The sequence below is a fragment of the Aythya fuligula genome, chromosome 6 (genome assembly GCF_009819795.1).
Source record: "Aythya fuligula isolate bAytFul2 chromosome 6, bAytFul2.pri, whole genome shotgun sequence".
NCBI lineage: Eukaryota > Metazoa > Chordata > Aves > Anseriformes > Anatidae > Aythya > Aythya fuligula.
In genome coordinates this window covers 33,730,646-33,752,729 of record NC_045564.1, presented here as the reverse complement: position 1 = coordinate 33,752,729, position 22,084 = coordinate 33,730,646, and the positions used below count along the sequence as shown (strand labels likewise).

The 22,084-nt window shown below is 36.9% G+C and overlaps 1 protein-coding gene across 1 annotated transcript in view; it reads left to right on the top strand.

Moving 5' to 3' along the window:
- The window catches only part of LOC116490673 (von Willebrand factor D and EGF domain-containing protein-like), a 141,100-nt gene that overhangs the window by 75,522 nt on the left and 43,494 nt on the right, over positions 1-22,084 (top strand). The window contains exons 18-19 of the mRNA XM_032190065.1: positions 7,429-7,581; positions 8,985-9,149. Coding sequence (XP_032045956.1) covers positions 7,429-7,581; positions 8,985-9,149 — 318 coding nt within the window. The remainder of the gene's footprint in view (positions 1-7,428; positions 7,582-8,984; positions 9,150-22,084) is intronic.

Here is a 22,084-nt window from a genome sequence, read left to right as displayed (position 1 = left end):
GAGGCTGCGAATCACTCTGATCTCAGCTTCCACTGGCTTATTTCCCAGCTGTCCATCTGTGAGAAGAGCCAGAGGAAGACTGAGTGAAAAAGGTGAGGATCCAGGACCCTCTCACACTCCTAAGGATTATAGTAAATGAAGCCAATGAAAGAACTCTGAATGAATTTATTTATTTATTAGGTCTATGAAGAAGTAGATATGCAAAACATGCAGAAATAAATTCATTTAGTCCTAGCTGAAATTTCCTCAAGTTTAAGCCTTAGAAAACTGCAAGCCCATTGGGTTGTCAGACAGGTGGAACAAAAGCTAATCTTTTAAGCTGTTCAGGGCTGAACAAAATAGGTTTTTAAGAGATGCAGGGAAGAGCAATGATCAGTACCCCCCAAAAGAAAGATCTTAGAAAGGCAGAATGTAAAGCATGAAGAGGAGAAGTGGAAGAATTAAATGCAGTGAAGACAAAAGAGGTGGATGCAAGACATATGGTACAAACAGGAATAGAGAGAGTGAAAACCAGACATGTCAGGAGGAAGAGAAGCATCTAATAGATGATGGAGGTGAGGAGAGAACATGATGGTACCCGTCATGCCATTTATATTGTCAGCTTTGGTGCATTTGGGACATCTGTGAATGATTCCCACGCAGTAGAAAACACTTGTGACAGCACGTGGGGATGACTCCCCTGTGCTCTGCAGGCTGGAGCCAGCCACTCGAGGTTCTGCTGCTTGAAGCTTCTGGCATTTGGCTGTGCTGAGTCACTGCTGGGTCTCATAGAGCATCCAGCACCTCCTCCAAGCCAGGACCCACACTCCAGCTGCTCAGAGCATGACTCACTGCCAACACAACAGATTTTAATTTGGCCCAAGCATGCCTTCTCCTGTAATTTCACTGAAATTGTGGCCTTTTCATTCGCAGTGTAGCCTTTCTGGAGGTACAAGGCAATATTGAACATACAGGTTTTGTCCAGCATTTCTAAATTTGGCCCTTGCTTAACTTTGCAGACAAAGGGCTGCTAACACCGGTGCTGTTTAAAACAGTCAGTCACTCACCTGGGTCACTAAGCAGTCATTGGAATGTGAATATTTTTGTTACTATCCAGTCATGTCAGTGTTAAATTAGCCTCTCAAAAGTGAGGGGTACTAACTGAAACTGTGTTAAAATGTCTCTTGGATCAGCACTGTTTCAAAAGAAATGAAAAAAAAAAATCAACCTTAAGCTGAACTCAGCTTTCAGTACTCGAACTTGTCAAAAAAAAAAAAAAAAAAAAAAAAACTATTCTGCTCACATATGAAAGCATGAACAGATTCATGATACCTCTAATGTTGGCTACTGTACAGTGCCATAGCTTTGAAAATACCAAGTAAAGGTAACATCAAAGGCCCAGGGTCTATAATCAAAAACCTCTATTTTAAACAAAAACAGATAGATTTGCCTCAGTGGGCTTATACAGGCAGAAAGGTACCCCTTCTCTTTCAGCAGGTCATGGCACTTTCACTGTTTTAGTCACGTGGGATTGCAAGTCCAGATTTCGTTACCTATAAAATTCCACTGGAAATAAAAAAAAAAAAATCAGAGTTGAGAGTTCAGAAAATGGCCTGAAAGATCCACATAATACCTAGATGGTTGATCTTGTTGATCTAGTCAATCTGGTAGTGACTCCAGGTAATGCTATAGCACAGCCAAAGCCTGCTGCTCTCCGAAGGGTTTATGCTGGAAAAGACTACTCGTAGAGGGGGACACAAACCTAAGAACAACATTAGAAAATGAAATTTTGATCAAAATATAAAAGTCCCCAAACAAATTAGCACATGTAGAATGGCATGGTGCTCAATTCTGCTGTAAATGTTATTATGAGCACAGGGAAATTTAGGATCATTTTTGGCTAGATTTGGCTAAACACCTTAAAAATACCATGAGGACCAATTCTTCATTGCCTTCAATGAGGTGGATTAACTGAATAAAAATCAATATAATTCCATGAGTTAATGATGTCAGTGTATCTGCTCCCATTGTTTGATCTTCTCTACCAGTTTCACACCACTGCCTTTACTCACTTTATGTGTTATTGCACATAAACTGAGTGAAATCGAGCTCTATTATTCCACTTAAAATAGTCTGCCATGATTGCAATGCATTGTTGATAAATTCATGGTAATTGTATTATGAAAAGTGGTTTTCATTCTTTTATTTCTATAGTGAAATATCCAACACTTCAAAATAGCATGTTTGAAAATAACATACAGGCTGCTCTGAAAACAAGGACACAGGACACCTTGATGGCCAGAGAAACACTCAGTTTTCTGGAACCCTTAAGTCCTGTCAGTTGAAATAAATGTGTTGCTTTTGTTGTACTTCCTTGGCCCAAAAAGCTAAAACAGAAGCAATAGCAAAATACAAATATAATTGAGTAAAACAGGAATACAACTCAAAATTTTAATAGCAGGTAAGAAATTATATGCAAGTGGAGCTGAAAGCCAGCTGGGAAATAGATGATTTTACTTCAGGGCAGGTTCTGTGACAACAATAAAAGCTCATCCTTGATGCTGTGTTTATGTCTCAATTCCCCAGAAAACCATCAATAATCTAATGAGAAGGCAATGCTATACTGCTCAAGTGACAGCACCATTTCACCATCAAATCTTTACAAATGATAGGGAACAGGTAGTAGAAAGAAAATGTTTAACTCTTTTGAGAGCTTCCCAAACATCACTGCAAGAGACGAAGGATAAGGAACGAAGTGCCTTGCTAAATGGTAGCAATTAAAGTGCATCTGTGTATCTCAGGCAAAGTAACTGCATAATTTAAGAATGGTAACAAGGCAGGAGAGAAGCCAAAGGAAAATATGAGAGGAGGATAACTCCAGAATTATTAACACTTTGAATTTCTGCAGAGACTTATACATGCTTATCTCATTGTGTGTTCAAAGCACATTCATTTACCTTCACCCTTCACCGGTGGTAAAAATAATTCCTATTATTTCTTCCCTGGGCTACTGAAAGCACGAATATCATCTGCTTGAGAACAGAAACCCTTCTTGGAAAAATTAAAAAAAAAAAGTATCTAAATCTCTAAATCAGAAAACCATTTTTTCCTTATGTATCCAGTTAATATATAAAGGGGAGGGAGAGGGGACGGAACAAGCTATAATTTCATTTTATTTTTCAGGCATCTGAAAAAAAAATTGTTCATGTTGTATAATAACCATAGAATTCATCAATGAGATTGCTTCATCATTTATAATCAACATAATGTGAACACAGTCAAAAAGACTCTCTCTGCATCTGTAGGTGGTCCGCTCTTCTCGGGGTATAAAAAGACTTCATCTTCTCAACCAATTTCTCATGCAGGGATGGAGAAATAGAGGTGGCATGGAAACAGATGTTTCAACCTTGCAACCTGAGGATCTTTTATTCCTAATATTTTTATTTGTATGGTAACAGTGCCAACAGAATTGAGACTCTCTTGTGTTGCAGTGTACTGGAGGTCATGCAAGCATAATAACTGACATTTCTTGTTGCAGACAGTTTTCTGTCCATTGCTACTGATTCTTTAGCAACCTTCAGTCAAAATTCAGACTTTCTAAATATTTGTCATCAGACTCTGTGGGATTAACATTATGCCAAGATTGATCAGATATTGTTTAAAATCATATCTGTTTGAGTCAAAGTGCTTGCATAGTTCCACCTTTAAGTTACGAAATTCAGTCAAGTGAGTTTTAAAATTAAGCTTGCTATTTATGTTCTTCCTTGGCTTTTTGTAATTCTCTCATCTTTGAGATTTTTAAGTCAGACTTTTGCAAAACAGACTATATAGAAGGGAGGAGAAGGGACTGAGTGGGAAGAAGTTTTTGTTTCTCAAAACCGTGAAATTCATTCCTATTTTGATTGTCTGTGGTATCATGTTTAGTCTTTAAACTCCACCCAGTGAAAGAAAATAATCACTAGTCTAACCGGTAATCCAAAATATAACAATGGAGGGAAAAAAGTAAATTAATACCTGCAACACCAGGTATTTAAATGAAACAAGGAGAGCTTTCCTAGAGCAAGAAACATGCAAAACCAGAACAATCTAGATTCAAATGGCACCAGAAAAGGGACATGCCTTTTGTTCTTCTTTTCTTTCCCCCTCCCCACCCCCCCAAGACAAAGCAGCCATGAGTCAGTAGCTTCTTGAGACAGCTCAATCAAGAGAGACTTCAATTAGATTTTCTTACATGGAGATACTATTTTAACTTGAAAGGAGCTGTGCAAGCTATCTGAAATGCTGAAGCAATGAGAGATTATGTTGTAGAAGATGAATAATGATGTTCTGTTCTTATCATTCTGTATTTCATTCCTCTGTGACAAAATTCTCTTTTGAAGAAAAAATATTCTTTTATCCTTAAATCTTCTGCCATGATAGAGCTGAACAGCTAATATGGAATATGCCATTCTGTACCTTATGGTATGTCATGAAACAGGTACTTGGACTATTCAGACAGCATCCCAGTCTGCTTGGGTATTCCTACAATTAACAAAGGGCATGCCTTAACAGAAATTATATGGGATAGTTTAAGACTGGACTGTCAGGACTTAATATTCTGGTAGCCAAGCAAGTTTTCTCAAGTACACAGAGAGAGCATCATGCATATCTGAAGCCAGAGGGAGTTTTTAAACAACGCTGTATATGCTTATTCTGTATCATTTAATGTTCAGATAGTTATTTTAGCTTTTGGGTCAGCTTCCCCTGCAGGTACCTATTAAATCATTCAGTGTTGTGAATTTGAATATCAGTTACATCAAGGGATTTTTTTAAATGACTATTTCCAAAATCAGCAATAGCCAAGATCCATTGTTTTGGATTCAGATCCTACAGCAGCTTATCTTCTGAACACCAGCACTGTGGCTTAGAGTCAATTTCAGAGAGTTTCTTCAAATTTTAAATAGAAAAACCTCTAGGTTTTTTGTTTGTTTGTTGTATTTATTTATTTATTTATTTTTTAATAATTTCATCATGTTGTCTGATTTACCTTTAGCCAGACTGTGCTGTTGTACAATAAGCTGTTAATAGTGTGAGGTTCACATAGAAATGAAGAGTGTAATATGTCAGTACATGGCATATCCTAAAGTCAAAGTGGTGAGACTGGCTTCTTCAGTGTATGACAAAGATCGCACATAAACATGACAACAAAAGCAGCAGCAAAGATGTGAAATGTAGGGGCAATCATTTATTTAATATGCATAGTTTTCTAGGAGCAGTAGTCTCAGGTTCAGCACTTCTGGTGCCAATAACAACAGTAATAAACAGTGTGATAAAAGCAGGTTTAAGTGAGACAGTGGGGAATTTGGCACTATGTGAGTGATGCACCTTGTAATGAGTTTACAGCTGAGAAGTAAGCCTTAGTCTGCTTGAACATTTGAGCTGATGAATAAACAGGGAATCTTTCCCAATTATTAACCTCCACTTTGTTTTGCCACAGGGCTTACTTGTCAGGAGGACAGGAATGAATGTGAAGAGAGTCTTTGTTTTCCTGGAGTGTCCTGTATGAATACCTTTGGTTCATATATATGTGGAATTTGCCCCAGTGGGATGGAGGGAAATGGTAAAACTTGCAAACGTAAGTGCTTGATTTGTTTTAATAGAAGGGTAAATATGAATCCACTTCTACTACGATTATCCTTAATCAAGTACTTTGCCACTTGTTTCAAGGACAGACCTCTAAATATATAAACCAGACTATTGTCATGTTATATTAATATGGATAATTGCAAATCGGTCTTGGTTTGCAATTTTTCACTGCAGTTTAGTTTCATTTTGATTAGAACGAACACCATAGCATACAAAAGAAAAAAAAAAGAAAAAAAAAAAAAAAAAGGATTTTCCAGATGCCAGCTAGATAGTTTGCCAAGGACATTCCCCAAGTTCTCCACTGTTTCACTCCTAAATATATCATATACTAACAAGTACTCAGGGAGCACCTCCAGGATTACTCCTGTTCTGAGTGAATGCAGGAAGGATATAGAGTAGGAGAAAGAAGGTCTCAGATAGTTTCATGACACAAAGGAGTCCATACCTGCTGAGCTCACATTTGGCATAAAGTCATGCCACAGTTCCCAACCAGCAAAAGTCCAGGAACAATTTTATACCTTCTCAGTATTTGTTGTTGGGGCAGTCCTCAGCAAATTCTTTAGTAGGGGGCTGCACTGACTTTGTACCATGCTGAGACCTTTCCATCACAATGGGATGTGACCTAGTCTGCATTTTTTCAGTCACACACACACAGGTCTTCTCCAGAAATAACATTTGGTGGGAAGGGAGGAGAAAACTCAACATTTGATGTATTTTGCATTTATTTGTTAGGGTTTCCAAATAAACACAAAAGTAAAATAGAACAACAAAAAAAAAAAGATTAAAAAAAAAAAAAAAAGAGCTGTAATTGCAGGATCCTGGCATCAGCAGGATTGCTCTTGGTGGGTTTACCAAATATACCTTTAATGATATTGCCTAATGTCTGCATAGAAATGTTTTCTTTAATGTATTGTTTGGCCATAATGATCATTTCAAAGTGATTTTATGTCTGTCTCACCAAAGTGTAGGTAATTTGACTAATGAATTGATGACTAATGAGCATATACAAAATTATGCACTTTTTCAAAATATATCAGAATCATAATTTCTTCCTATGCATTTTTAATTACAAAGATATTTCTAAAATGCACATTTATTAGAACAAGTAAACATGAGGTCTTCCTTGCCTACCCAAAACAAGATAGAAATCATCCTTCATGTGTGTAACATACAGACTGCAATATGTCCACGCATGCTTCCCTTGCTGAAGCAAGTGTAAGGGCTTGCCAGAGGAAGGAAAAGAAAACTGAAGTAATTTTATAACTGCTACAGTGCTATAAATTATGTAGAAATTAGTATTTTCAAAATTTTTCAGTATTCAGCTTTCTTATTTACATCCATATATAATTAGTGCAAATATCTTGAAGAGTAAAAAGTTTGCAGCTAAACTAACCAAAGCTAACAAACACACACACTATAGATTCAAGCAGAAGCTTTTGAGGAGAGTCAGGAATCAGGCTGACCTCAGGTCCCAGGGATTAGCATAGCATCTTCATCCAAGTAACAACGCTGCATAATGCATAGGGACCTGAGGCCTCCTTACTGCCCTGAGCTCAATAAAAGATCACTGTGCATAAAAAGTATATCTCTCAGATAAGCAAGGTTTAGTGAATTTGTGTACTGTAATTTTTTCTATGCTCATACAGAAGCTCTACTGTATGTCAGCAGCTGACTCACCTGATTTGCCTTTATTTGCTTGATGGTTGGCTCCCAGAACAAACTTCTGTCAAGTTATCTGATTTGTTGTTACTGCTGCTTTTTATCATCAATCACAGTTAAGCTCTTAAAACCTTGTTTCCTCATCTCCATGCTTTCTTTTTACAGCTGTGCTTGCTGCTGACATTACACAGGTTTTAGTCACTGACAACAGCAATGGCAAAGGTGACTTGAACAAGACTACGGTCGAGTGGCCACTGCAACCCTTAGAGGCAAAGAACTCTCCTGTAATTAAGAATTTTAACAGAAGTGATACACATGGTAGGTATACAAGGATATGAAATGTTTTTGGGGTGTTGCGTATTCAGAAATCATGCATTTTACCATTTTAATAGCAAACATAAACTGTTTATAATGCATCACAGAAAGATGGAGCTAAAAATCAAAATCCCCTCAATAAATCAGACTGCAGGTTGCTGCTAATCGATTTTGCAAGGGGAAAGAGCCCTTAGTAATCAGAGTGGTCAAGCTTAAGTAGAATTCACGTCACTTTTGAGATAGAACAAAATCATTCAAAATCTTAGTGATCAATGAAAAGCAAGACAATAAGAATGACAGCTTACACAAACTTGCCATAGCCAAGTGATGCTGAATTTTATTCCTGCATTTGACTGGCAGTCAGTGCATTAAGACCAAGCTTTGAACATAAATGAAGTATTGACATGACTTCAGCAGGTGCTTTCCCCAGAATATTTGTGCCTGCATTCAGTGCAACAGGACCCTGAGCACTGCAGCAACCTCTCAGAGGTGTGTGTGTCTGCACATTGCTTATGTTGACCCACTTCTAATCAGTATTTCAGTTTTGTACTGAAGTTTTTGTACAGATACCATACAGACACTATACAGATATACAAAGGTTTTTATACTTTTGTATATCTGTACTTGGCCATCCAACAGCTAACCAGAACATACCTCAAACAGGTGATCTGTCATAATGTCATAGGCAAGGTGCAAAGATAATGCTGAAATACTTGAGAATCACGATAGAGACCTCACTGGAGGCAATTAAAAAAGATCTACAACCATCATTTAGATTTTATTCATCATCTGTTCTCTGTCGACACTATTAAACACTTCACAGGGAGTTCATTATTCAGTGACATCATAAGTGATAAAATACTATACAGTACCAGAGTGTTTAATTTTTCATATATTTCTAAGGTAATTAAAATAGTCTCTTGTCATACAAGGTTCAACAAGTTGAGGATTTCTAGATCAGAAACATATGCACTTGACTGTGAATTTTTAAAAGTAAGGTATATGTGCTGAAAGGTTTGATGATTACTTTCCAATTATAGAAGACCAGAAGGATGTCAGAATAATACTACTTCTTACTCAGATAATCTCTCACTTATGCTGAAAATTACAGTTTCTATATTATCTTTGAAAAATGCCAAAGAACCTTGAGTAATAAACTTGAAAACATGCAATTAGAGGACTAATAAATCTTACTTTAATGAGAAACAGCTGTTCTGTTATGCTGTGCCTACAGGACATTCTCATGTTTGGCACAAGGTTTGGGAACATTCTGCATCAATTATTCTTCAAAAGAATAAAAGCAGTTATAAAACTTTAGCCAGGCTTTGACGGTCACACTTAATTTTATATATTCATTTCATTTGAGAAATTATAAATAAATGTGCTTGAAATTCCTTTTTCCCTAGGTCATGCAGCGCCTCTGTCCCATGTTACTACCTGTGCCAATAGGCCGTGTTTTCCTGGAGTATTGTGTTTTGATCGGAAACCCCCTTACATTGGATATGTCTGTGGCCGATGTCCACCAGGATTTTTTGGAAATGGTCGAATCTGTAGCAAGGTCCCCAGACCAGGTACTTACTCATTTTTGGAATTTTTAAAAAAAGTTTTGCACACAAAGGCTGTAAGCAAATATGAACTAGTATGGCATTACACTACAATGTGCTTTATAGTCAAACCCTGAAGTCTTTTTTCTGACTGTGAACACTCTTACCTGACAAGCAGCTAGCAGGTCTTATTTCAGGAATCTCTGTCTCTCAAGAATGAGATTCACCTTCTCATTTGCCACTAGGGAGAATTCTTCGCAACGGGACTTACTAGATGGTATGAATCACCACATCTGTGTTTCTGCCACAGCACTGGCATATGATTTCAAAACAGGTTTCCTCTTCAGTAAGATGGGAACATGACACATGACAGTACCACTCTGTTTTCCTTGTCTCCTAATTCTTTTGCTGCAAGGCATCTGTTCTCCAAGGTGACCTGTGAAGATGACGATAAACAAAGTGCCATGTACGAACAACTCTACCAACAACAGAACACAACAGATAATTAAAACATTTCAATAGTATCCTTCGTAGCCTGAGCAGCATTCTTCCTTCGGGAGTTCTGAAACTCAGATGGTCCCATTAATCTCTGAGGACTGATCATTAGAAGAGGTCTTCTGCTGCGATAAAAGAAAAGCTGGGTCCTGACCTCAGGCAGAAAATGGCAATAGCATAGCAACCACTCATCAGTCATCCAATCTTGCATTCTCTCAGTGAAATTCTCATAATTCAATGCATAGTTCTCTAGGGACAGTCTGGATGGTTGTCCCATTTTCACTGCACAGAGCGATTTGCCAAGAGAACTTATGTTTACTCCTTAATAAGAATAAGAGTAGTTATTAGGTCAGGTTCCCTGGTTTCCCTCTAAATCTTTTTCTTAAGCATTCAAGACAGACTCACTGAAAACCCATCAAATTGTTCCCCAGCTTCCTACACTGACGAACCTACCTTCATTACCCATTCTGTATCCAAATCAATAGCTGTTGCCTTGGTGTTATATTTTAATGCACACTATTAAAGCAGAACTGATTTCACTGTTTAGAGTAGGTATTGTCCAGACTTTTTGAACTACAAATTGATTTGAGCTAGTTCTCAAAATCTAAAGGTCACAAAAAATAAAACTAACATTTTTCTTCCTCTGACTAGCAATGAGTATGTACAATGTATTAGTTTGTCAGAGTCACAAAGTCAGCTATTGACTGTTCTATAACTTGGTAAGCTGTAAAAGCAGTTGAGCAAAAAAATATAAATCACTGTGCATATAAATAAATGAACATTTCTGTTATTGCCCAAAGCTGCACCTTGTCATTAATGGGATAACAAGATATACATTGTATACCCAAAGGTCATTTAAATGTTGTTGAGTAGAACAGATATTCTACAGATATAGATATTGGTATAGTAAATCAGACACACATGGTACTGATATAAACATTAACCAATAAATTTGTGCATGTTCTAAAAAGGAAACACAGTCAGTAGTTGCCATTTACTGTGATTTATTCCTGTCATATACAGCTCCAGGCAAGACTTAAGAAATACCCCAAGTACAACGATCTGAAACAAATACACACTTCTTTCAAAAGGGAGCTGGATATCAGAGGCTGTGAAGTTCCTCTTTTTCCTCTTGAATATGTAAACTAAATCAAGGACTTCATGCTACTAATACAGCCATGCAACCTGTGGAGGGGTGAAAAGGATTTTTTTTGTTCCATAAGAGCCTTATATTCACTCACGTGAATTATATCATAATATAAACGATGAGAATCTTTACCTCTCTTCTCAGTCTTAAAAATAGTTTTCATTTGTCAGGACTTCAGGAACTGTAATTGCCTTATTTTCTATCTTTCTTGCCTTATGCAAGATGTCTGTATGGGCAAGATCAGCCTTTAAAATAATCATGCGCCTCAAGGTTAAATGAGAATAGTCATTCATTTTCATATTTAGAAATGAAAGTAATTGCTGCAGCTGTATGAGAGTCCTAATTTATAACCAAAATGATCGGTTTAACTCTCTTTCACGTGTGCTTTGCTAGTTCAAGCAGAAATATTGTATAACATTGATGATTAAAAGATATCAGACAAAAAGGAATGAACTTTCAATTAATTTTATGTACAGTTCTGGATTATGAATATTGTGAAATCCTCCCTGTTAGAATAATAGCTTCTCTCCCTTGTAACTTATGCTATCAGTCTTCAAACAAAACAGAACAAATCCTCTTCAGCTTGTTACAGTGCTTGTTAAGGCATTGAGATTACATACTAACTTCAATGTAAAAATTCTCTTGTTAATTCATTTTTTGTACTTTATTGGCTGTTTTTGACATAAAGTTGTACTCAGTTGTTACTATTTAATGACTAAGGTATGTGTGTTTTCATACAGAAATCATAAAAATTACCCAACTTCCCTTTGTAGACTACAGAGGAGAAAAAAAATGCCATAAGAAATTTCTTTCCTAAGTCCTTGTTTGATGAGAATATGCACCAAAAGTCCTTGATATGTGATAGGTTTTAATCTTTTGATATACTTGGCATACTGCAAATTATATAAATTCCAGAAATAAGTTTCTAAGCTCCATTTGCCTGCTCTGCCAATAGTGCAGGGCCTCATTTTCTTCTCACTTACATGTTTTACCCACTTTATATCAGGAGTCTGTATCAGTTTAAATCAACCAGACTTCATTGAAATTATTTGTGAGGTACATCTGATTAGTCTTAAGGTGATGTTACTGGAAACATCACCAGTACCAAAGCCTGTATGGACTTTCATACATAAAGGGAAATGTCTAATTTTAAAAATGCATTCTCATATATAATGTTTTCAGGCAAGCCAAAGAAAGTAAGCATTTCTCTCCCTTCAAAGTCCATAAAGCAGGTAGCCTACACTTTAAAAAAATAATAATTAAAAAAAAAAAGTAGCATCAACAGTCCCTTAAGTTTTCTAGTAGACAATAAGGAAGAAAGTCTAAGCAACTTAAATCTGCTCAAGCTTCACTGGGCATGCTTCACAGTTGTATAAAATATCTGTTACCTTTTTGTTGGTAGAGCCACATCTACTAAATCAAACCATGCAGTATCATAGGTTATATTCTTGGCATAAAGATAATGAATATATCTTAATGGGGGATGCTGGTGATGTGACTGCACGTTGCAATATTAGCAATATGCTACTGGTATTTCTCTAGACTGGTTTCATCACTCATGGTCTTAGAGATACCCATCTGTTTGCACTTTCTTTTGCAGGTTAGAGAGGTAGGTGTCATCACAAAAGATTTATTTTTTTTTCCTATTAGTAAACCAGCAATTTTACTGGACAAAGCAGTGCCACATCCGTCACCAATAAAAGATTGTTCAGACCCAGCTTGTTCTGCCTCTTCTGGTTTAGGGAACTGAAGATCAGGGGAGAGGATTATTTTATGATCTCTGTAATCGAGTTCTGCTCTTTTCATTCTGAACTGCTAGCACTCCTGCCCTAGCAGTTAATTTGAAGTACAGTAGACATTTGGCATTTGATATACGTGTGGATTTGCCATTTGTTATGTTTATGTACTGCATTTTACACTATTCCAGTACCTGCAGCATGCTTCTGAACTCACTTTGATTTCACATCAGAGAGACCTCTGTGACCTTCTCATTTGCACTACTGTCAGATCTACATCAAGGTGTGGATTTAAAAACTACATAAAATATTTTGAATAACAAGGATAGGTGTGTTTGAATACATAGTGTTCCTGAAGAGCACTAACGCCAGAAGAATATATTATTATCAACTTTTATATTAACTTTTGACCTTGAGATTACTGCTGTTATTATTAGCACTCATCATCGATCACTGTCCATGAAGAATAAATAACTCCTGAAAAACAAGACAGTAAGTGCTTCGGTCACCAACCCAAGGTTTCAGCTTTGGAGCTAACTCCAGAAGTGGGGACCTCTTGCTGCCTGGAACCAATTAAATGATTTTTCTTCAAAAAGTGACTGGTGAACATAGTTGAACCCTTTCATCAAACAGAATTGATGAATTTGCATTAAAAAGATCAAGGCCCAGATTCCAGTCTCGTTTACACCAGTGTAAATCAGAAGCGATCCCATTAAATGAAGAGCACTGCCCTAACAGTGTGAGCTGAGCATTGTTCCTGGAAGGCAGGCTGAAAAATATTGAAAAGTAGGCACATCACAGGCTGAAACTTCAGCTACAAAATCTGTATGTATTGGCAGGTATAGACAGAACACACACACTTCCCAGCACTCAGAGGATGCTTTGTGATGAGGAACCAACCAGCCATGACACTGTTTATGCAATGAGTTACAAGGCTCAATTGAAGGCAGGAATCTTTTGATGCTGCAGTCATTAGCTGCAAAGTTAACTGAGGTCCTTGCAGAGAAGACATAAAAGAAATACAAAATAAGTGGTACATATTACTTTGGTCCGTCTCTGTGTGGTAACAGCTCTCAGTGGCTGATTCTTGTGGGCTCAGAAACTGGGAAGCATTGCTTCCCAAGGCCAGGGCTTCCAGCTCCTAGTGCTGACTCAGGCCATTGAAACTGGCCACAATTCATCTTTGGAATTTGTGTTGGAAGTTGCTGATCCCTTTCCTAAACTATGTTTCAGCATTTCTATTTTTTAGTATTTCAGGCCAAAATGTACATTTTTGCAAACTGACCAGTTATGTTGTGATGACATCTCCTTCAAGGGCATTTGATGAAAAGGCAGCTGAAGTGTGGTTAGAAATGACACACAAAGACATTTCATACAAATCTGGATTCATGAAAAACATATTTTTTGCAAATGGTATGCCAGTAATCTTCACAAGGCCAGGATCACCCAGGCATTTTGGACATAATCTATGACCCTTCCCTGCCCCCTGAGTACGTAATTGCCTCCAAAACCCCACTCCTTTACTTGTCAGGCTAGAAAGGGAATCAGAGAGCCTTTCTGATGGTTCTTTCCTCCGTAGGGATACCTAATAAAATATTAAGTATTTTCAGAGAAACCTCAACAGTGGCCTGCACAGTATGTGCTATGACCCAAACATAATAAATAAAGAAGGCATGGTAAGAATAATATGTTTAGATAATTTAAAAGATAAATGGTTTCCAGCTTCACTGATCCTTATACTCTGTCAATCCCGAATTTGTTAAGTGCTTCCAATCCAGATGATGTATTTAGGAAATGATGTCGCTCAGCAATAGAAGTCCAATGAAGCCCAAGCCATAAAACCAGTAGGAAAGAGGACTAAGCTGTATGCCATGAATAATATTTACATTCAATCAGAGCATCAAGTACAGATTACATTTCTCTCCTACCAAGAATGTGCCACTTTTTGCTTAAGCAATCACCATGCCATCATGACTTTTAAGTGATAACAACAGCTCAGTCTGCAACAAATAATCTATGGAAGATATAGACCCAGTAGGCTTCTTTGGTTTTTTGTTTGTTTGTTTTAAGTTGACAGAACAGAGTAAGATCATCTCCTCTTAAACTTTCCAAGCCCATTTTATCATCTAGCTCTAATAGCACATAGCTTCTAAAGTGAGCCAACCCTATTTCCATAAATCTGATAACGTTGTTTTGTTAAAAAACAAGTGGCACAACAGTTTTGCCACTAAACACAAAAGCAGAGCAAAAGATGGAGCAAAAGGGTTCATAAACAATACAAGGCAGAGTACAGTACCATGTCTGAAAAGATGGTGTGAAATTCATAGATTCATTATTGCCCATGACAAATTTGGGATTCTCATCATCTTGCTGTTGTTGGTAAGCAGGGACCTACGGAGGTAGGACACTCACTTCACTGAATTTATTTGCAGCAGCAGGTGATATTCACTGCCAATCCATATGAATTTTGCCCAAATAATTACACATCACATGTGTAGAGCTAGATCATTTCTGAAGGGACACAACAACAGTCTGTAGCTAAAACAGCATTGTTGATCCTCTAGAATTCAGGACAGAATAATCTTTCATACCAATAATTTGTCACAGTGAGAGTTTATCTCATATTATGACAAAAATACAAAATACATTTGTTTGATTATTTGTTTGTCTTGTTTTAAGTTCTATAGGACACAGAGAGGTACAACTGCAAAGCAAAGAGTATCAGCAAAGCTCCCTAGTTTTATAAATGGTGGAACAGCTGATAAATCTTATACCTTACTGAAAAATAACAGCTCTCAACAAGAGTTTCTTCATTCTAGCACATGCTGCTTATAGTATTTATAGAATGTTGTCTTAAAAATCTTAGATTTGAATTGTTATAATTGTTATTATATTGTTGGATCACGATATTTTAAAGTCTTCTTCAGTTAATGCCTCATGGGATAGATAGTCCTTAAACCTCTTTCTTTTGTTGTCCCCCAGATGCCTCTGGTCAGCTCATAACTTCCTCTTTGCAGGTGTCTGAATACAAAGAGGAGACCTTTCATCTTCTTGATGGCTATGTATGTCACAGTGTTAAATACCTACATGGCCTAGGGAGTTTGGTTAGACTAGATGCTGATTAGCAGAACTGCCACGGGAATTCTGCAGCACACAGTGTGAAAATTTATTATCAAAATTCCTTCTTTTTGCCTTTTTAAAATATATATTAGGAAAAAAATAACACTATATATAATTTTCAACCAAATCAGTTGTAGCTGTGGAGAACTTATAAAAGCATGAGTATTTATATGTGCTTTTATGGTATTAAAATAGATTCATTATTGGTCTCCAGCAAAGTATAGTTCAGATTGTTTCTTGGCTTTCATATGTAAAGTAGCTCATTTTTATGTGTTTACAGCCCCAAACAACATAATTATAATTTTACAGCATTTATTTCTTGAATCAAATAAAAAGAGAATTTCTGTAAAATATTCAAATTTAAGCTACTTTTTCTTTGAAGAAATATTATGGATTTTCTTTTGAAGAAATGTTACGAACTTTCTTTATAAGCTATTATTACAGTTCTAAAGGATTCTGCATAGAAGTTTCAGAGAACTAGGCAGGGATGCTTCATTGAAGATCTGTCTTGATTTTGTCTATTTTGTGTATATCTACCAACCTGTTCAAGTCATGAGAGAGTCTGAAGGCCCACAAGGCATCATCAGATAAGATAAGAGTTTTTATTAATTTTTCCATCTTTCTCAGTGCTGAGCTAAAGTAAAATATACTGCCAATTCCTGAATAGAAAGTATAATTTAGTTTTATGGAATCTATCTTAATTTTCTCTTTATAGCTGCTGAAATAATGCAGTTGTAGACTGAAATAATTGGAGAAGGTAGAACACAAAGATGAGAGGTAAAAGCCTCTGGTTTTTCAGTCTTAGGTCTGAGAAGTGGACAAGGGATAACAAAAGAACGAGCAATAAAATGGTTATGAGGGAGTTAAGAGGGTGATCCAAGGTGTTTTCAAACACAACTATTCTTTGCTTCCTGTTTTGTTAGCTGGATATTCAGAGAAAAATACAGGAAGAACACTTCTAAAAGCTGCAGAAGGGAATGGTTTAGAGCCAATGAACAGAAGGAGCAGTGAAGGAGACAGAGTAACAAAGGAACAGAGAGCAGCAGGTCTCCCATGCAAGGGGTAAGAGCACATGGAGCATGTTGAGATTACCCACCCCAAGGAGAGAACTTTTCAATTAAGCCCTGAAATAAACTGCCAGGTTGGAGAGGTGTTTGAGAAAACACAGCTTGTTTGTAAAAAACAAACAAACAAACAAAAACTAGTTTATCATATACATGTACAATCTGAAAATGATATTAATAAAAAATAAATATTTTGATAAAGACAAAAATCAATAAATCCTTTTTGGGGAGCATGCTCATATTTCTGCATTCAATAATGCTCACACCATTTTTTAAAAACACAATTTCTGGTGACACTGACTTTAAAAATTCTATTGAAAATGTATAGAAAACATAACAAAAGGAAATCAAACCAAACCAAACCAAACCAAACAAACAAAACCCACCAGCAACAAGCAAACAAACAAAATCAGACCCAAATAAACAGAGTTTACAAAGGAACAGACTACTTTATTTTCTTCACTTTTTCCATACAGCTTTGTAGTCATTGATGTCTTGCAACGTTCTGGCACTTTGCCTACATGTGACCCCTTGTCTCCAGAATTGTACTAACTACACATCAGGTAGTTGCATCCAGTATCTTGATTGCAGTTTTAGAAGTTCTGGGTGACATCAAAATTGTAAAAAATATCTTAAAACAGTTGAATAAGAGTTTCACTTCCTGTCCATGCTGAAGACATTTTAAGAATTAACTTTGTCAGGCTGCACTACTTCAAGAAATCTGAGACTATCTGCCAAACTTCCCTGCTGTGTGAAGTTCTCTAAGCCCTTCTGGTCCTCTCTGTACAGTAATAATAATTATTAATAATGTAGCCTCATAATGTAGCCTCTATATTGAGGTAAGCAGAATCCTTTGAATTTACTTAAAGTGCAGCAATACTAAAACAAACATTAGTTTAAAGTTCACTATTTAGGAAATTTGAATATGCATGCTTCCAAGTATATGTAAATTATAATCAATTAAATACTTACAAAGCAGCAGACACAGCCATAGATTCATTTGCTAACATTTGTGGGTATTATTTACTCCAAAAAAAGGGAGATTCTTAAAGAAAGTTTGTGGGTGAACTGGCTTCAGATCCCAGGTTTTCTCCACAAAAAGCATTATGATAGAGTAGTACGATTTTGTGTTTTATACACACAAAACAAATTTGCATTGCAGATTTCTAAATTATGAATGGTTTTACAGAATTGTGTACGTACAGCTGCAGCCACATTTGACAAACAAAAGAGTCTGCAACAGAGGAAGGAATTGCTTTTATGCCAGCTCCATAGAATATTCCCTACTGCTCATGGCACGGGTAGGTGAAGGGGAAGAGAATTGCTCAGGTAGAAACACCAGCAATACAGCCTCATTTTTGACCAGGCTGAAACATAGCTCAGGGACAGTGAACTAGATGTTCACCTTTTAATTTTATTATTAAAGCAATGAATGAATGAATTAACCTGGCACAGAAATGATGCTTTGAAAACATGGATTTTACTGAGGCCGAATATCCCTGTACAGATGGATGTAGAGCAGTGCAATTGCTTTGCTCATGTGTTGACCTGTCTGGATGTAGGGCACGTTAGGTCCACAAGCTGTCGAGCTGCATTAGCCCAGCATGAACCAAATAGCCTGGCTGGTTTATTCTGTCTGCCTATGCACAGCTAGTGGCTCACACACAGAGCTTCACATCTTTCTGATTTGTGAATTCGAGATCTGGACACTTCTTACAGAAAAGTTATTACTGGTATCCTCTACTTCCACATTTTTCAAAGAGGGGATTAACTTTTCTCTGTGCTTATTTTGTGTGTGATATGTGTTCCTAAAATCTTTTACAACACCTCTGACTTTTCAATTTTTGCATAAAAAATAGGTAAAGCATCATGATTTCTAAACTGAAGCTACTGTCAAAATTTATAATAATATTCCAATCTTAGCCTTTAAAGCTCTTTTGTTCCTACAAAAATAATCCTGGGATTACAACTTCTGTAAAATTTGGGACATCAAAGCTGTACCTCTGTTAAGGGAGTTGAGGGATATTTCCAGTTGGGTATTCTGGGAGTTACTGTTCGTGATTGTAAGTGAAGGGACTTCAGTGATTGGGGAAATTCAACCAGCATCTAAGCATAGGGAAATTAAGGATACTTCAAAGCAAGGACGGGAGAATCAAAGTTTCATTTCTAAACAGTTGTGAGTGGGAAGATTTTAGGGTATGCTTGGATGGCTAAAGAGAAGATGTAGGAATTAAATGGATTCAGAATAGAGAAAGAAGTTATGCCAGAACTTAATCAAATAAAACAGCAGATTAAGAGTTGATGGAAAAACAGAATTTCCCTAGAGCTTCCTATTGACAGCTGCTCCGTTTTCCCTTTCTCACCAAGTAAATACAGAGAAAAAAAAATATTAAAGCAAAAAAAAATAGAGAGATAAATGGGATGATCCCTAATACTCTGGTAACAAGGCTTCTTAGACCAGTGTAATTTTTCTGTTCTATCTTGACATTTTAAATAAGATATATGTGCTGGTAGATGTTTCAAATTTTAAATGATGACCCACATAGCGCAATATGTCAGAAGAGCATTTCTGCGTCGACATTCTTCTGAATGAGAAATGTGCTACACAGCATGTACTACTAAATGTTAATAGCTCTAAAACTACACAAATTGTAAATTTATTGAATTGTGTTAATAATGAGATGAATTCTTAAACTACTCACAGAATTCTGAAAGGGTTGCAACCTGATCAGAATTAAAGGTACCCATAACACTCTGAACTGAGAGGGAGAATAAACCATCAACAGATGATCTTGTTAAGGAGAGGGAACCAGTCTCCAGATGAAGAGTAGGCTGTCTGGGGACTTTTTAGTAGAAAATAAGGACAGAGCAACACCTGGATTACAACACCGAGATTGCATATGCTGATAGTGTCTGCTACTTGTGAATGCATGAAAAAGTTACACTTACATTTAAAAAAATAAATAAATTTAAATTTCTTACTCTAATAGCTGTAGAAGAGAAGCACAGCAATGAAGAGGAAGCAACTAGTCATGTCTACAAGAAATTTACAGCAAGAGCTTGAGGTGTCAGCTGCTAGTTGTGGCTCAGGGTGGGGCTGTCTCCAAGGCAAATTGCTTGGGAAGGAAGGTACGGAGGTGCTTGAGGCTAAGTGAAGGCTTGGCTGAATGACACTTGGGTCACTGACTTAGTCCACCATGTCCCAGGCAAAGTATGAAATGCTGGCTCTCTGGAAACAGAAATGATTGGTGTCAGGAGGGGATGTGATTTCTCTTAATCCAAGTCTAGATGTAGCCTGTTTCTGAAAGCTTGAAAATGCAAAAAAGAAGAGACAGAAACTCAAAAGAGAGAAAATATATTAGATTTCTTTACTGTGTTTCAGTGCTGATAACTTACTCTGGGTTTAAGATACTGTTGAGTGTCTGCTCTGTTTATGAACTCCTATTTTCACTAGGTTATATAGCTGTTTTATTATCTCCAGAATGAACATAATCCTCTTCATATACAGTAATCTAGTAGGTCACTACAAAATGCAATTCGGGCAAGAGAAGAAATCAGAATTTGCTGTGCCTTAACAATGCCATTATGGCATTGGCAAGCATGAGCCAGATACTGGTTATGACGATTCTGATTTATAATCTTAGCACAAGCAGTACAAGGTACTTCAAACACCAGGCAAACCAATGGCTGAGGGGTTCTCATGTAGGGGAACTCCTAAACAGACGGAAAGTGTCCTGGTGTTGAGCTGAATTAGGTATTTAAGTTTCTGTCTCTGAAATCTGGTCTCTGTCACCCTTGTTCTAATCTTCCACAGACGGGAGAAAACAAAGGCATCTATCTTTGCAGGGCCTGATCCTTCCTGGTGTTACATTGTGCTTACAGTGGTGTAATTCTTGATAGGAATGGAGCCCCTTCTATGCACAGCTGGAACAAAGCATCAAATTCTCAGTCTCTTTTCCAAGTCCATGGAAAATAAACTCAGTTTTTCCCACTGCTGCACATTTCCCTGTTAGTATAGGCAGAAATACCAACGGTAGTGAAAATGTATTTTTGTACTGTCACATAACCTTGAGCACTTTGCCTTGTCATTTTTTGTGTTATTTTCATCCAGTCCAATATGTAATCATACTGTGGCATCACAGAGAAAACCAGATTCACACAATCACACTTCTGCATTGATAATGGGTTATACATTTGAAAATATTGATCGACTGTGAGGAAAATAAATTGAAGTAATACAGAATTTGAGAAAGTTGCTGACTACAGACAACTAGGTCTGAAATCTTCTGCTATATTTCTTTGTTTTGGTGTATTTAGATATCTGGAAAACTACAGAAATAAATTTTCAGGAATTCCAGAAAAATATTGTCAGATTCTAATCCTAACTAAATTGCACAGTATCTTTTTAAGTAAAACTATGATAAAATGCAAGCTGAAAGGACACTGATGTAGCCACATTTGACTAATACCAAAGTTCCTGTGACAGTATCTTATGAAGTTTGGTGGCCTGTACAAAGTGGATGAGGGACCTTAATCCGTACATGTGATGAACAAACAACCAAAATATTTACTCTTCATTGGAAGTTTTATTTGAGGTGGAAAAAAAAAAAAAAAAGGAAAAAAAAAAAAAAAGGAAAAAAAAAAAAGCACTGCTATAGGTGCACTCCAAAAACATCATGCTTCCCCTAAAAATGTGAAGACAGAAGCTTATTTGCAGGATGGGCATATCAGTTATCATCTAATAAGGAAATAAAAGACTCATTTCTCAGATAGACAGCCTGATCCCCTCAGCAGTCACTAAAATTCAGCTAGGAGGATTACATTTGATTACAATACAGTGGAAGGAGCTCAAAGCTATTATCAGTGCTCATTTAAGAAATTTTTTAGAAAGGTCATTTGGCCCCTCATTGTCATTCCTGTTGATTTCTGGTCCCCGAATCAAACTTTCTAAGGGCAGCAATAATCACCTGTTGCTGATAACTTTCTGTGGAGACATTTCTTTCATCTTTCTTTCTTAGGTTCATTTTAAAAAATCGCTTGACTTCTCCTATCTTCTTATGCTCATCACTGATGTCCTCTCCTCCTCACCATCTCCTTTCTTCCATTCTGTGCATCTCATCATTCATCAGCCTTGCCTTGGACAGTAAAATCCATGTATTTACCTACTATTGATGCCCATAACTTGATCTACTACCATACACCACTCCAAAACGTGATGCTTCAGGGCAACAAAAACTCATCAGCCAGAAGAATGACACTGTTTATCAGCCAAATAAGCACAGCTTTGGATGCCAGGTTTTCCTTTGATCTAGTCAATGCTCTAAATTTATTTTTGACCTTTGCCAAGTGTCTTTATCTCTTTTTCTTGCTAACTATGACTAATTTCTACATCAGTAGGAG